This window comes from Entelurus aequoreus, linkage group LG01, assembly GCF_033978785.1.
Source record: "Entelurus aequoreus isolate RoL-2023_Sb linkage group LG01, RoL_Eaeq_v1.1, whole genome shotgun sequence".
NCBI classification, from domain to species: Eukaryota; Metazoa; Chordata; class Actinopteri; order Syngnathiformes; family Syngnathidae; genus Entelurus; species Entelurus aequoreus.
In genome coordinates this window covers 56,314,439-56,331,716 of record NC_084731.1, presented here as the reverse complement: position 1 = coordinate 56,331,716, position 17,278 = coordinate 56,314,439, and the positions used below count along the sequence as shown (strand labels likewise).

Here is a 17,278-nt window from a genome sequence, read left to right as displayed (position 1 = left end):
TTGGACTCGACCCATCCACACGTAAGGTGAGTGTCGTTATATTGTGGTGCGTTCAAAGATCATCAAACTTGGACACCTTCTCACGCTGCCTGCAAACTCGTGTCAAGTAAAATCATAACAACTTATTTTTAACTCGAGAAAAGACCCGAAATGTCAAAAGTGTATCAAGTTTGGAATATTAAAAAAAGCGTGCGCGTGGCTGAAGTTGAGTTCGGTTTTTTTTTTTAGGTGGGGGGGAGGTCATTCTAAACTTTATACCGTATACTTTTCACTGTGTTGGAAAACGTTGGAGTGTTTCTTTCGTTTGTTTGGAAGCAGAAAAGTCACCAAAGCAGTACAGTAGGTCGGCGGGAGCGCGCAAACAGCTGTCCAGCTGAGGGGCAGGCGCGCGCCAAACACGCTGGAACGTGACTCAGCTCTAAAGTTCATTTTTTCACATCGACCCAAACTATGTGTTCGTTCTCGTTCTCTTTTTGTCAAAATTACGACTGTTATACAACCCTGATTGGCTCGTTAAAAACATTTGATTTAAAAACAAAACCTTCTTCTCTGCACCTTCTGATGGAGGTGTTCTGAGAAAATGTTACTGAGCATGCGCACGCATGCGCTTTAACGCGAGAGGTTTTCCTCGAACAAAATAACTACAGTTATCAAAGTAAAACACGATGCTATATTGTGGTTATTTTCAGCATTATTTAGCAGGAAACAAAAACCCTATAAACCGGAGCTGGGCAACTATTTTGACTCAGGGGGCCACATTGAGAGAGAAAAATGTGTCTGGGGGGGCCAAGGTGTATTTGTGTATGAATGATATATCTACATTTAGCTGTAAACATCTGCTGTACAGTATGTGCGTTTGGGTCCCTTTTTTCAGGAACACTAATACCAAAAGTCACAATGTCCGATAGAATTCTAAAAAAGTTATGACAGACCACCTCGTTGTGTCCTTGAGCAAGACACTTCACCCTTGCTCCTGATGGGTCTGGTTAGCGCCGTGCATGGCAGCTCCCGCCATTGGTGTGTGAATGTGTGTGTGTGAATGGGTGAATGTGGAAAATAGTGTCAAAGCGCTTTGAGTTCCTTAAAAAGGTAGAAAAGCGCTATACAAGTACGCCCCATTTACCATTTACCTCAAAAAAACGGGATTCAATTTTAAATGTTTTTACTGAATGGGACACCCAAAATGTACATTAAAATAAAGAAAGTGGGATTTACAATATTAACTATGAACAATAAAACACTGAATATTAACAATATATGAACATCGCTCCTCGATAGATGTATTTTACAATCAAGCAAAACACAACAAAAATGTAACAAACAGCAAAATATGAATGCAAAGTGTAATAAACACCTACAATATGATATATTATCACTTTTTTGCAGAAATTTGTTGTAAAAATTCGCTTTCCCATCTGTTCCTGACACATCGGGTTGGCTGCTCTGAAAACAAACCCCGCCCACTCTGCTTTGTTCCTGGTCTGAGCTGCTGTGACGTAGATTACCGTAATGACGCTCAACAGCGAAGATTTCAACCATTGAAATACTTTCTATAGTTCAAGACTTACAGTCATTTAAAAATAGCACTGCACATCATAATGGCGGCTACAGTTTTGATGTTAAAGGTCTAAAAAAAATTTGTGTAGAATGTCCGGCGCCGGATTGAAAATCTTAATGGGCCGCATGTGACCCAAGGGCCGTATTTTGCCCAGGACTGCTATAAACCTTGATTAACCTAAAATGCATGGCTGGTTGTTTGTTTATACCAGGGTTGTCCAAACTGTTGACTTGGGGGACGCAGTGGGCCAAAAAAAAGTTTGGCCAGCGGCCGAAAGACGACTGCATGTAAAGTAACAATTTATATATAGCTTATTCATATTTATGTGTACATATTATATTAACATAATGGTATATAATTAATATAATTGGATATTAAGAATATGTGAAAGTTCGACTCCTACCTTTTTTACTTCCGTGATGACCTCCTTAAAGTTTTGTAATCAATTAGAAATATCAAGCAGCTAAAATGCACAAAACATGGATACATGTGGAGAGAGTGTTTTGCATTTTCCCATCATGCCTTGTAATGAATTTAAAAGGGTGTAATTTTGAATTATTTATGGTGGTCGGACGTTTTTTTATAATATCCACAAAGTTCAGTGAACATGTTGTTATGTGTGTTGACTTTTTGTGTTGGTTGTGTTGTTTATTATTATTTTTTTACGCCATGAGTAGGGAAGGTTGTTTGGGTTGTGTCATATAGGTAAATACTGTGCTGTAGCCACTTCAAAGCTCAATTCATAGTCATTGTCCGTGTATACTCACGTTGTCCACACGAAGGAGGAAATTCTGCAGCAATCAGACTGTCAGACATTTAAAATGAATTTGAAAACACCCCGCGGGCCAGATTCCTCATTATAGTCATGACGTCTCGCGGGCCGAAGCAAATCAAACCGAATCATACTTATCAAATAATCTCACTTTTCAGCATTTGGACATTATTTTATAATATCCACAAAATTCAGTGAGCATGTCGTGTTATATGTGTTTACTTTTTGTGCTGGTTAGGTTTTTTTGCTGACTAGACCCGCTCATCGGCAGTGCGCCTTATAATCCGGTGCACCCTATGGTCTTGAAAATAAGATACTCAAAATCATAGTAATAGACGACGAGATATACTCATCATACTTTAACATCTCTGACATGTAAATGCTGCCTTTTTGCTAGGTCAGCAATACAAATGAAAATCTCTTCTAATTGCCTTATTTTTTACTTATTCAGATGAATAAAGATTAAATTAATATATAAATACTTGTAAACTCGGAAGTGTGTTGCTAAATGTTGATATTTACACGCAAATCGCTGGAGGGACTGTAAATTGGTGGAAGAATGTAAAATATATGAAACATGTTTTTGACGTTAGCATTCTCTTCTTATAGTCTTCCTGTCTTGAGTGCCACAAAAAGCCAAAAAAAAGGCCACACATTAACAGTGAATTATTTGATGCTCAGTAAAACTGTCTGATGTGATTTACCGACACATGGTGACGTAATACATGACAGCGGCTTGAACTCATTGACATTTTCTGTGACTTAATTTATTTACCAAAAATTGTGTTTGAATGTTTTGGGATGGGGTTGTTGTCATGTGTTCAGTTTTTAAAGATATATTTGAAGTCATTTCCAGCTTTAAAATGAAAACCGTATATTCTAACGTTTTTAGGAATAATTCTGCCTGATCCCACCTAGCACCACACATTACCTAGGACAAGGGTCTGCAATCCAAAATGTTGAATGAGCCATATTGGACCAAAAATTAAAAAAAAAAATCTACCTCAAGCCGCAAAAAATTAAAAGCCTTATATAAGTGTTATAATATAATATAATATAATATATCTTTATTGTCATTGTGCATTGTACAACGAAATTGTAAGCAAAACTAATGAAGGCATGAAGGCAACACATGATGTAAGTGTCTGTATTAGCTATATTAGCCTACTATCAAAGGCTGACGTGAATCTTTGAAGACATAAATGTTGTATTTTAATTTTTATTCCACACATTTTTGCAACTTTGGAAATCATTACTAAAATGGAGGCTTCTCAGAGGGTGAGATAACTTCTGGAAATTACTGGCTCAGAATGGCCAAAAGTATGGATGTGTGTGTGTCCAAGTTTAAGGAAACGGCAGGCTGTCTTATTCTAATGGATTTATTACAATCTTTGCAAGCTGGGTAACATTTGCTGTGGTCTGGAACAACATGGCACACAAACAACTATGAGAAATGCAGCCAATATTACATACAAATAATGTGTCATCAGACATGCACGTATAATTGAAATACACAGAGGACATAAGTAAAGGAAATAAAAAATATACCTACACATGAAACATAATGACGCAATATGTACATACAGCCAGCCTAAATAGCATGTTAGCACCGATTAGCTTGCAGTCATGCACTGACCAAATATGCCTGATAAGCACTCCAGCATATCAATAAAATCAACAAAGCTCACCTTTGTGCATTCACGCACAGCATAAAACTGTTGGTGGACTAAATTAATCGAAGAAAGTTGTACAGGTAAACAAACTATGATGAGTTCAAGGATCGCTGAAAATAGTAGGACAAAACGGTGCTTTCCAAATGCTCTCATCAGTGAAGCATGTGTGACATAAACAATTGGATTTCTAACAATTAGGAAGGTTTGTGTCATGTTTGTTCTCCTACAGAAAATATATTAAAACAAAAAATATATTTTTTTCTTCATTTTTTTCCATTTTCAACCCTAACCACTAGGGCAGCGCTAGACCTAGGACAATAAAATCCTGTCGTTAGTACACACATCACATTCATATGATCTGTAATAAATGTGTCTGTCTTTTCCCTCAGGCGAGCGCCTCGGCCTCTCCACCACCCCCGAAAAGAGCCAGGCCTATGTCCATGGATGAGGAGAGGAGTGTTCCTGACATCCTCCCAAAGCCACCTGATGATGGAGACCCCAGTCCAACGGCCCCCCGACCCACTTTACACGTAAACGCTACCATAGAGACGGAAAATAGCAGCCTGATCCCAACAACAAGTCGAGGTAAGATAAAGGGATTCCATTTTTCTTGCTGTTCTGCATCCCGAGGATTCTGTGGATGTCCTGTAAAAGCAGCAGGAGAAGGATTCACAACCTCTTTAATGAGTGTCACCAGTGAAGAAATACATTTTTAGTGGCAAGTGTTGCACATGTGAATGATGTGGGGCCAGAAATCGAACATACTGGTGTATAAATTACCGTATTTTTCCGACTATAAGCCGCACTTAAAATATATAATTTTCTCAAAAATGGACAGTGCGTCTTACAACCTGGTGCGCCTTATGTACGTATTAATTCTGGTTTTGCTTACCATTCTCAAAGCAATTTTATTTGGTGCATGGTGTAATGATAAGTGTGGCCAGCAGATGTCAGTCACACATAAGAGATCAAGTGGACTGCAGGTTGACGCCTGTTCAATTAATGACGCTAGCAAGTTCCCGTAAGCAAGCAACACCGAAACTTTGATGTTTCATTGAGAATATAAAACATTACACACAGCGCTAAAAAAATCTGTCAGAATGTTTTAGTACGACTTTGGTAAGCTGCAAAGCTGCACCGCTTGATGGAATGCAGAGCATTACGGCGACCATAGTCAGACGTACTGTGCTTTAACATACGGTATTATTATGGTGTGTGTGTAAGGACCGCAAAAAGGCACCTATTAGGAGACATATTATCTGGCATTGCATGTTTCGCAATATTTTGCATACCTGCTGATGTGTATTTGGCATCTGCATAAGTCCCGAAAATGTGCGCGTGTACGCCATTGTAGTCAATAATCTCCTTCTTTTTGTCTATCCTCTAATTGTGGGGCATTCATCCTCCGCTGTTGCCATTTCTAATACAAAGTAGCATACAGTTCTAACTTATATCTGTCAGTAAACTCGCTATGGAAGCGCTAAAAACTATCGGTACCACAAAGATGACGTGGAGAAGATGCTGTCGAAGTGGAGGCACGTAAATAACGGCGCATCCTAAAGAGATGGTCAGAAAGCGGCTTGAAACGTAATCTATGCAACATTTTGACCAAAGACCCACCAATACATGTTATGTAGACCACAAGGAAGTGGGAAAAAAATCATAATAGGACCTTTTAATGTTCCTTGTTACCCGGTGCGCTTTCCGTATGAAAATAGACCTGAATATACTGGCTCATCGGCAGTGCGCCTTATAACCCGGTGCACCCTATGGTCTGAAAAATACAGGAAATTATTGTTTTGTGGTGGTGGGAGAGGCCATTGTTGTGAACTGGCAGCCATGTTTCTGCCATGGACTTTGAGTGATCGGTATGAAGATATTATTTATTATTATTATTATTATTATGTCAGTTGTACACATATCTTATAAGTTGTAGTTCACATAATACAAATACGGACACTGTACTTCTGTGGGCTTGGGACAAGAACTGGACGTTGTGGCCCTGGCCAGGAATGCCATACCGTATATACATAGACTTGTTTTTTGTTAAAAAAAGTCATATTTCCTCATCTGTATTTGGTGCTCATATTAAATGAAGTTATTGACCTTGTGCATTGTGACGGCTCAAGATGAATTCAGCTCAGTGAAACACAGATGATCAGCAATGAGTCTCTTGGGAATGTGTGGGTGAACTCATGACCTTCCCTCTTTGTGTGATTTGGTCATGGGGAAGAGTGGTGGGCAGATCGCGGACCATCTCACACCTAAATGACTTCCCCAGGATTGAAAGCAGGTCCTACGCTCAGTAGGTGGTATTTTCGGTTAAAGTTCGTACTACGAGTCGCTACTTTCTTTTACTACACTTTGAACCCTGCGACCTAATTTACGGGATTTTTCTTCGTTGACGGCAATAATGAAAATAATAATAAAAATAAAAAACACAAGCAAAAAACACTTAAGAGGGTGTTTTGTTTGTGAAATGGTGCCATCTTTTGGACGAATTCGCTCACTGCAGGTGCTGCAGTGACCTTCCAATTATTGGTAGTGCGTTTTTTTATTAAATGTTTTATGCTATTCAGTCTTCTAGCCGTCTATAACTTTTTACTCGTACAGATTCTTCACTCATCACTCCAAGCAACGTTTATAAGTGTTACAATATAACTAAAACAATGCTTACTTATCAATCAATCAATCAATCAATCAATCACTCAACCAATCAAAGTTTATTTATATATCCCTTAAAGGCCTACTGAAACCCACTACTACCGACCACGCAGTCTGATAGTTTATATATCAATGATGAAATCTTAACATTGCAACATGCCAATACGGCCGGGTTAACTTATAAAGTGCAATTTTAAATTTCCCGGAAAACTTCCGGTTGAAAACGTCTAGGTATGATGACGTTTGCGCGTGACGTCAAGGGTTGAAGCGGAAGTATTCGGACACCATTGTATCCCAATACAAACAGCTCTGTTTTCATCTCAAAATTCCACAGTATTCTGGACATCTGTGGTGGTGAATCTTTTGCAATTTGTTTAATGAACAATGGAGACAACAAAGAAGAAAGCTGTAAGTGGGATCGGTGTATTAGCGGCTGGCTACAGCAACACAACCAGGAGGACTTTGAGTTGATAGCAGACGCGCTACCGTGACTACAGCTTTGGCTTCCAAACATTTGATCGCTTGCCCGTGCGTGCGTGTCGCTATGTGCATGTCACGTACGTAACTTTGGGGAAATGTATGTTTCTTGCCGACTCTGATGGCGGCCGGGGTGTCGTCGAAAGCTACAACGCCCGCCGCCGTACCGCTGTCCTCACCTTGACTTCCTCCGTCTCCGGGCCGCCGACCGCATCGATGATCGGGTGAAGTCCTTCGTCGCGCCGTCGATTGCTGGAACGCAGGTGAGCACGGGTGGTGATGAGCAGATGAGGGCTGGCGTAGGTGGAGAGCTAATGTTTTTAGCATAGCTCTGTCGAGGTCCCGTCGCTAAGTTAGCTTTAATGGCGTCGTTAGCAACAGCATTGCTAGGCTTCGCCAGGCGGTACAGCATTAACCGTGTGGTTACAGGTCCAGAGTTTGGTAGTATTGTTGATCTTCTGTCTATCCTTCCAGTCAGGGGCTTATTTCTTTTGTTTCTATCTGCATTTAAGCACGATGCTATCACGTTAGCTCCGTAGCTAAAGTGCTTCACCGATGTATTGTTGTGGAGATAAAAGTCACTGTTAATGTCCATTTCGCGTTTTCGACTCTCATTTTCAAGAGGATATAGTATCCGAGGTGGTTTAAAATACAAATCCGTGATCCACAATAGAAAAAGGAGAGAGTGTTGAATCCAATGATCCCTTGTACCTAAGTTACGGTCAGAGCGAAAAAAGATACGTCCTGCACTGCACTCTAATCCTTCACTCTTACGTTCCTCATCCACGAATCTTTCATCCTGGCTCAAATTAATGGGGAAATCGTCGCTTTCTCGGTCCGAATCGCTCTCGCTGCATTGAAAACAATGGGGTAATGTGAAGAGCCCTTCAACCTGCGACGTCACGCTACTTCCGGTACAGGCATGGCTTTTTTTATCAGCGACCAAAAGTTGCGAACTTTATCGTCCATGTTCTCTACTAAATCCTTTCAGCAAAAATATGTCAATATCGCGAAATGATCAAGTATGACACATAGAATGGATCTGCTATCCCCGTTTAAATAAAAACATTTAATTTCAGTAGGCATTTAATCACAAGTGTCTCAAAGGGCTGCACAAGCCACAACGACATCAGATCCCACATCAGGGCAAGAAAAATCTCAACCCTTTGGGCGTAATGAGAAACCTTGGAGGGGACCGGGGCAATGGATGCCGAGTGGACACGGTTCATAAAACCGTCCCATGTGTGATGTCTGTAGGACTGTTTTCATACATGTTTGTACGTGCTATTGTAATGTAATGACACTTGTGCCGTTAGCATTAGCTAACATGCCAGCACGTTTACAAGTGTCTGTGTAGTATTATCAACTTTTAATGGCATTCTTTTTGTATTGTTTCATTTTTCACAAATTCCTCAGTAAATTCACCAAAACGTCACCGTGGAGTTATTGAGTCTGTTTCGCTGATTTGAGAGCTAGCTTGCGCAACTAGGGGGTCCATGACGATGACGTCTGTTTTGTTTGATCAGCCGTTTTACTGCCGCGTTGCAGACACCAATTGGAAACAATTAAGGTATGTAAATAAACATTTGCAGAATAAAATAACTAATTTCACAACATGCATATCTGCGGCTTATAGTCCAGTGCGGCTAATATATGGAAAAAAACATTTCTTCAAAAATTTAGTGGGTGCGTCTCTAAAGTCCGGAAAATACGGTACGTTCCATGTGCCATGTTGTCAAGCTCTAACAAAACCTTTGTTGTGGTTACCGTGTTGCATTTGCCACTCATGTGTTGGCTACTCTTTGCTACATCTAATTTTACAATTTTGGGATTAAGAACGACTTCGGCTGCAATGATCATACCTCAGGGAAGCCGTTTTTGAGGGATCAAAAAGCAGGACGATGCCTCAACATGTTTTTGTGGCTCTACCTGTGCAAACCCCGCAGGGATCCTTCACAAAGTTAAAGTTCCCCTGCCCATCAGCCTGACTGGTTGTGTGCGTGCGTCAAGGCCAGGATGGTGAGCCAGGAAGGTGAGCCAGGGTGGTGCGAGGACCATTGGTCAGTCTCCCGGGTGAGGCCAACAAGGCACCGCTTTCAGTGCAACACTTCAACCCCCCCTCCTCCGGCAGCAGTGCGGGGCAACACAACACGCATAACGAGAGCGAAAAACACATCTGACGGCACTTACAAGCATCGACCAGATATTTGCATTGCCAGCGCACACATTAGAAGTGTTTTCTATCGCCGTTTGCCCGAACAGCCCGTGACAGCGTGTCTCTTTGACTTCCTAAGAACTTGTGCAAGACTTCACTCACTGCCATGATGTCATGCTCAAAAACGCAAATAGGACACAAAGAATCAGTCTATGTTGTTTAAGCTGAGCTGTCAGCATTTTTGCAAACATGCATTTGGATTCTATAATGAAGTCTTTGTTGGCATGTCTTTAACGTGGGGTTCTTCTAATGGCCTGCCGGGGTGACTGGACGGGAGAGAAAATGTGTTTCTCTCTCCTGTGTCATGTACTACAAAAGTGATTGTTTTTATGAACTAATGTTGGCTCCGTGGAACTAACAACAAAACTGGATTAGCTGGAGAATGCTTTTGGTTAACTCCGAGACACTAACAGCTCCAACGTCTTGTCAAGAGGGATTAATCCCTTTTGAAAAGCAACTAATCGCAGCTTGACATAGGTTATTATTATAATGTTTTGGCAGAAATAGCGATACTGGATGAAATCCATCTCCAGTTGAAGCAGTTAACTGAAGAATGCAAAGCAGAAAACATCTACGTACTATAAATTTAGTCCTGCATTAGCTGTATTGGGAATTGATCGAAAAAAAAATTCAGATTTTGGGCATCCACAATCCTTATGTAAGACAAAAACACACATCTTTCCTGTTTTTGTGAGCTATAGATAGTGAAAACCTGCTAGCACGAGGCAGCTAACAATTAGGGGTGTAACGGTACGTGTATTTGTATTGAACCGTTTCGGTACGGGGATTTCGGTTCGGTTCGGAGGTGTACCGAACGAGTACACATGCTAGCAGCGACCGGGTTAGGACAACATGTAAAAGCCAGAGCTGGAAGATCCTCTTGCCTTGTTAAGATCTCCCGTTTGAGAACACTTTGGCTGCGCGATACAACAATGGAGGACGGAGGTTTGCCGACATTGTTCAGCAGCTGCTTCTGACAACACTTCAAACATGTGTTGCACCTTTCCTGCTTCCGGCTTCCAGACCGTAGTCGAGGAGCGCAGGGGAGACACTCTTCCAGGGCCGATGTATTCTCGGGGGCAACACCCTTCACTCTACCCGGCAATGGGTCTCCACAGCTCCGGACTCCAGGGTAAATGACGAGTCTGGCGATTAGTTGCAAATCGTGGCTTTATTGAGGTCTTGCACACAGCCAATCCAACAAAACACTAGCCACTCCCCGCACTCACCGCTACCACTCCCTCACCTCGCTCGCCCACACACTCACCTCACACGCTGTCACATATTAAAGGGCAACACACACACATACGCTACTTTCATAACACATGCTAACCCATTTGAAGTGTCACCACCGCATTCAAGCAGCCTCTCCTCTGCGAGTCAGGCAGGGCTAAAGCAATAACAAATGTTTTTATAGCAGCAGATATAAGTCCATATTGCATTAAAAATTAGATTTTGACCCACTTCTATGGTGGAAGAACAATGAGCCCATATATCCTCGTCCTGCAAGTTAGCCAGGCTGGGGGGGGGGGGGAGAAAAGTTAATCTGAGGCTGAGTTGACTTGAAACTGTTTAATGTTGCACTTTTTATATGTAGAAGAAAAGTTTTGTCATTTTATTTAATCTGAGCAACAACTTGAGGCAGTTTAATGTTGATTAACGTGGACCCCGACTTAAACACGTTGAAAAACTTATTCGGGTGTTACCATTTAGTGGTCAATTGTACGGAATATGTACTGTACTGTGCAATCTACTTATAAAAGTCTCAATCAATCAATCAATCAATCAATCAATCAATCAATCAAAAAAAGCACTTTATATGTAGAAATGTTTTGTTAAGAAACCATTCTGAGCCTTATCTTATTTAGTTTTTATTTTATATATGTTGGCCACATTAACATTGGCAATGGACCCTCTGTGTATATGTATGCTATGCCATTGTTTACAAATTTGGTAATTAAATAACCAAATAATTTATATTTTGTTGTTTTCTTACTATACCGGAAATGAACCAAACCGTGACCTCTAAACCGAGGTACGTACCGAACCGAAATTTTTGTGTACCGTTACACCCCTACTAACAATATAGCTAATGTGGATTCACCTATTTCGCCTATAAGTCTTTCTAAAAAAATATCCAGAAACTGCAAACAACTCCCCATATACATCCTGCATATTTACCAAGTTATAGCAACATTTTTATTTTAGGAGCTAACAGATAAGGAAGATGTTATCATTCATTATCAGGGCATTGAATCGATCGCAACTGGACTGTTTGGTTTGGTTCCGTCTCTCATCCAAATAGGCTTCATCAGCGGTCCCTACCCTCTTGTTGCAAGTCTTGTGGTTTCTGTGTAAAATGTTTGTGTGCTTATCGGCTATTGAGTTTTTGCCTGCGTACAATATCACAACAAATGGCAATCATATGGTTATTGTCAGTACTACCAGAAAACAAAGACTAAAACAAACTACAACCAACACTAGCAATTTTTATACTGGTGTAAATAAGTAGAGCCATGAATTGATTTACGTGGACCCCGACTTAAACAAGTTGAAAAACTTATGCGGGTGTTACCATTTAGTGGTCAATTGTACGGAATATGTACTGAACTGAGAAATCTACTAATAAAAAGTTTCAGCATGCTTAGCAGCCTAATGTATGCCCAAAACTAAAGAGGAGACATTTTACCAAGGTATGCCAATAGGCTACTGTTTCAAACCTTTCAGATTGCCATATAACTTGGTACATGTAGTCCACAATATGTAAACACGAATGAGGAATTATTTTATCATGCGATTTGGCCGTCTCCATACGTTTCACATTGCCATGATGACAGCCGTGCTAATGTTGGAACCCATTTCCTCAGCGTATCAGCATGTACAGACGGAAATAGGCACTGACACGACCCATATCCACATAGGTTTTATTTGTCGAAAATATATTTTGCGCTGTCAGTTCGAATACACATCGACATACAGGCTAATGGGCATATATTTCCCCCGTTAGCATGTTTGTTGATGTGTCATTGACAGGGCTAGCATGCTGAGCATTACACTAGGAGCGTAGCACATCACACTAAGCATTGGTTGTAGGAACATACTAGCTTTGTTAGACAAGATCATAGACTGTATTGGACAATATAGTCTACATACGAAATGTCCATTTCCATTTATTACAAGTAATAACAAAACATAAATGCCTGACTTACCTGTCAAGGAGGAAATTAGCAAGTTTGGCGTCAGATGAAAAATATCTTCTCCGCCTTCAATCGTATCCATCTTTCCAAGGCATCCCGATACAAATCCTCGTTTTGTTCCTGGTTTTATTATTAACAAGTTGAGAATCGTAAAGAGGCCTTTTAGATTGACTAAGGTCTGACATGTTTAGTAACTTTACCAGTGGGTGCGTAACTGGCAACCTGGATATGACACACTCAGAGACTTTCGAATTGGTCAAACGTTGGAGGGCGGGGCATCGAAATGAAAATAATAACAGGATTTTGGGGCTGTAAATCTAAAATATTTAAATGAGCATATCCCGACTGAACTGCTGCTATCAGTTATAAAGGTATTGGAAAATAACATGATTTATTAATGCCTTTTGACATATCAGGGCCATTTAATGATGACTGACATGAAATTATTACATATGGCTCCTTTAAAAAAAAGCTTTTATTGCATTCCTAAGCTTACTTCTGGACAGGGACACGCGGCTGAACAGAAGAGTGAACGCTGAAGGTGAGCATGAATTGCTGCAATCAACCGATCAGACTTGACAGGCTATGAAAAACTTTGTGCACTGGGACGTCCTTAGATTGGTTATTTTGATTATCCAGGGTGTCAAACCTGGGTCGGATTATTTCTGATGTTGCATGACTCCAGCCTTCATGACACGATGTCCACTGGGTTTTTACAGATAAACAAAAACGTCATGAACACGTCCATAAACAAACCGGTCGTAGCTTTTTGGACTCTCATCATTTTCTTCAAAGTATAAAAATGGGCTTGGTTGAAAAATTAAATAGTTCACCAAGTCCAGGTATGAAACATCGGGGAAGATGTTGGGATCTGTTCTCCACTCAGACTTCTGGTAGGGATTCCTACATCCAATCACGGCTGTTTGCTCTTCGTACTGAGTAAGGGACCTCTTATCTCGTGACTCGGAGTACTTCTCTATCGTACCATGTTACTTTCCACTGGATAGTTTGGAAATATTGCGAGTAGGGCTACGATGAACAATGAATCTCGATAAACAGTGCCTTCCGGCAATGCATTGTGGGTTACTTTAGCAAAAAAAAAAACAGAAGCCCTCTATACTGTTGTTGTTAACAGAAGTAACGTGAATTTGCTACGTGCTCTGTGGAATCAATGTGTCCAAGAAAGAAGTTACGGTAATGATTAAAATGATCAAAATACTCTAAAGTATTCAATTTTTTCATGAATATGCCGATTATTTCATAGTTGTATGCCGGTCAATACATGTATATAAAACATTATTGGAGGTTTTTCAATGTTTTCAGTGGGCTTTATAGGCTAAACAGGGGAATCTCCAATACCTGCATTGTTAGCCGCCTTGTGCTAGCAGTTTTTCACTACCTACAACGCACAGAAAAGGGAAAGGGCTGTGTTCTTTTCTCACACAAGGATGGAAGATGATATCCTCGAGTAGACACAGACCTCGCACAACAGTCTAGAGAGATATACCGTCTATTGTATCAGTATTAGAAAGCATTTATCTATTCGTTTCCCGATAATTCCTGCTGTTGGTAAGTGAAGCTCCAAGGCCACAGAATGGTGCTGTGTTTTGACAGATGTGTTTTCCTCGCTGTTGGGAATGCTTCTGTCTCTCTCCGACATAAAGATGCAATGAGGCTATCTGTTTATGTAGGAAACCCTACGCTCCATATGCTAAGTCCTCATTCTATTTCACCACTGGCATCTGCCAGGTTTTTTTCAATTCCTTTTATTCTGTGTTTTTGACCCACTTCTCTCTGGGTTTTTTTTCAAATCTTGCTTTCTGTCACAGTCCGTGTCTGGGCAGACTAATTATTTTATATTAATGTAAATAATGATTGTGACATTACAGAGTGACGGGTCCACAACCTATTTTTCACCAGGGACCAGTTTAATGTATGTATTATTTTCACGGACCGGCTTTCCACGTGTATCAAAAAAAAAAAAGCAAAAAAAAGCGCATGGTCCCCGGCACATTGGTCCACGGCACATTGATGGCATATACTCTATACCAGTGTTTCTTAACCATTGGGCCGGGGCCCAATGTTGAGCAGCGAGCGCCCCCTAGAATGTAATATATCTGTTTTTTCAGCTGTGGTCCGTATAGGCCGCAGCGGTACTCAGTTGTAATACACTTTTTCACCACTTATGGCAGTAATGACAATATAAAACAAACAGAAGAAGTCTGCCGCAAATGTCATAGAGAAATTTCTTAAGCGCAAAAATTATGACTACATTTGTGAAGCTGTATTTTCATTTGCACTTTAATTTTATCAACAGTTTAGGTAAGAAACATCAATTATTAATTTAGTTTTAATTAGTATTAATTTATTTTAGCACAACATAATACATATTGCATGTAAATGTATTGTTTATTTAGTTAGTACTTCAATTTCTAATCAGCCTGACCTGAGCCCAAGGTTTATTTTTTAAATTAATAATAATCTTTGTGATTCACACATGCAATTATATCATTTAGTTAGATATAATTATTGAATATGATCAAAATCAAGAGTAAGATGACTAATTCAGTGTTAATATTAGAGTGGCTGGGCCACTCTGTAGTGGTCAAGTTGGGTCCCGTTTTATATTGTCCATTAATGTGCATTGTCCCTTGTAGGGTTGTACGGTATACCGGTACTAATATAGTACCGCGATAATATACCGCCTCTAAAAAGTACCGGTTACCCCCCGCCTCCACTCTTTTTTTAACAGGCATGACGGCACGTCATCACGTCATGGCATTGTTGGTTTTACGAACAGAGGAGCATGTTCGGCAGCGCACACACGCGGAGTACTTACAAGCAGACACAGTGTGTAGACAGAAAAGGGACAATGAACGCATTTTGGCTTAAAAACTAAAGATAAAGGTGAAGCTATAACACTGAAACGCCCTCAGGAAGAGGTGCTTTAACATCCATCCGCAGTCGGCAGTGTTTTAGCTACTTCTAAATCACTAATCCTCGCCTCCACGGCGACAAATAAAGTAAGTTTCTTACAAGTATCATCCCTGCAGGACAAGGAATAGCTAAACATGCTTCACTACACACCGTAGCTCACCGGCGTCACAATGTAAACAAACGCCATGATTGGATCTACACCTGACATCCACTGCAATGATACCAGGTACAGGAGCGTATCTAATCGATACTACTATGATTACATCAATATTTTTTATAGCCACAAAATATAAAAAAAAATAAATTGTACACTATAAAAATAACCAATGGATTTTACTGTGAAATCTAGGGAGTTTTTTTTTTACAGAATATTACTGTAAGTTGAAAAAAAAACGACCAATAATTGTTTTTTTACAGCAACATTCTGTCGACTAAGCTGTGAGGTTTTTTTTTTTTTTTTTTTTTTTTTTTTACTGTAATATCCACGGTTGATGATTTTATGGTAAAAAACTGGCAGCTGAGTTTCCAAAATAAAATTAAACAGCGGCACTGTATTTCTATTTACAGCAGGGGTCTCAAACTCAAACTCTTACTTGGGGGCCACTGGATGCAGAAACTGGGTGAGGCTGGGCCGCAAGAAAATATTTCTTAAAAAAATCTAACATGCACTTTTTAATGAATTCACTTTCTTTGAATGGCTATCCCGCCCTAGCAACATACTTGCCACCCTCAGTGTGACCTGTATGGCTGTTAATCAAGTATGTCTTGCAGTCACTTACATGTGTGTACAGAAGCCAAATACAACATCTGACTGGGCTGGCACGCTGTTTGTACAGGTTGTAGAGGGTGCTAAAGGCAGTGACATCACGGCACGCCCTTAATATTGTTGTTTGGGTGAAGACATTCGAGAGAATGGTTGCCCTGAAATTCGTGAGTCTCCCGGAAAAATCGCGAGGGTTGGCAAGTATGACGCTGTCAAGCGGCATTCATATAAAACTTGCGGGCCACACTAACATTACATTTTCATATTGAGGTGCGGGCCGCAAAATAACGTCTCACATGCCGCAATTGGCCCACGGGCCGCGTGTCTGAGACCCCTGATTTACAGTAATATGTTGTAAAAATAATAATAATTTAAAAAAACACACACCATATATTTTACAATAAAAGTCTGACAACCAAGCTGCCAGTTTTTTTCTGTAAAAAACAGTGGTAAAATACACAGATTTTTTTTTTACTGTTTACGTAATTTTTTTTATTTTTATATTTAAATTCCCCAGCTAATTAATTAATTATTTACTGTTAAAGGCGACCCTCTAATGACGGTGTGGCCGCAAGGAAAACAAGTTTGACTGGGATGAATAATGCCGTTATTGAATGTAACGTATTTTCTAGAAATACATTATGATTTAATTTTAAGAACGTGGTAGTAATGAACATTTAGGTTACCCACTGTCAGACTTTCTTCATCCCGGTGGGGCACTGCCCCTCTTGGCACTGATGCAAGTGGTCTATAACATCAAAAAATAAGTTTACAGTTCCGTACCAATTAATATCCAAACTTCCAACAAAAATCTAAAATATAAATGGTTGGCTAGTTTGGTTTATATAAAATAAAAAACAGAAATTACTCAGAGCCTTGCCCAATACATGCTCAGCAGAGGTAAATCTAATTAAACACATTATGTTTATCTACACTACATAGACATAAGTATCCAAACACACTTCATGATCATGTCCTGAAATGAGGTTTGGACTTTGTTTCTTTAGTTTCCTGTCTTTTGT

At 40.1% G+C, this 17,278-nt stretch overlaps 1 protein-coding gene across 2 annotated transcripts in view; it reads left to right on the top strand.

The window, feature by feature from the left end:
• The window catches only part of mdfi (MyoD family inhibitor), a 109,510-nt gene that overhangs the window by 130 nt on the left and 92,102 nt on the right, over positions 1-17,278 (top strand). Inside the window, exons 1-2 of one of the 2 annotated variants that reach the window (XM_062025129.1) lie at positions 1-26; positions 4,393-4,588. The exon at positions 1-26 is cut by the window's left edge and continues 130 nt beyond it. In XM_062025129.1, coding sequence (XP_061881113.1) covers positions 4,438-4,588 — 151 coding nt within the window. In that variant the 5' untranslated portion in view covers positions 1-26; positions 4,393-4,437. Of the gene's footprint in view, positions 27-4,311; positions 4,589-17,278 lie in introns of those variants that run through there. The other variant, XM_062025050.1, reaches the window with a different exon arrangement.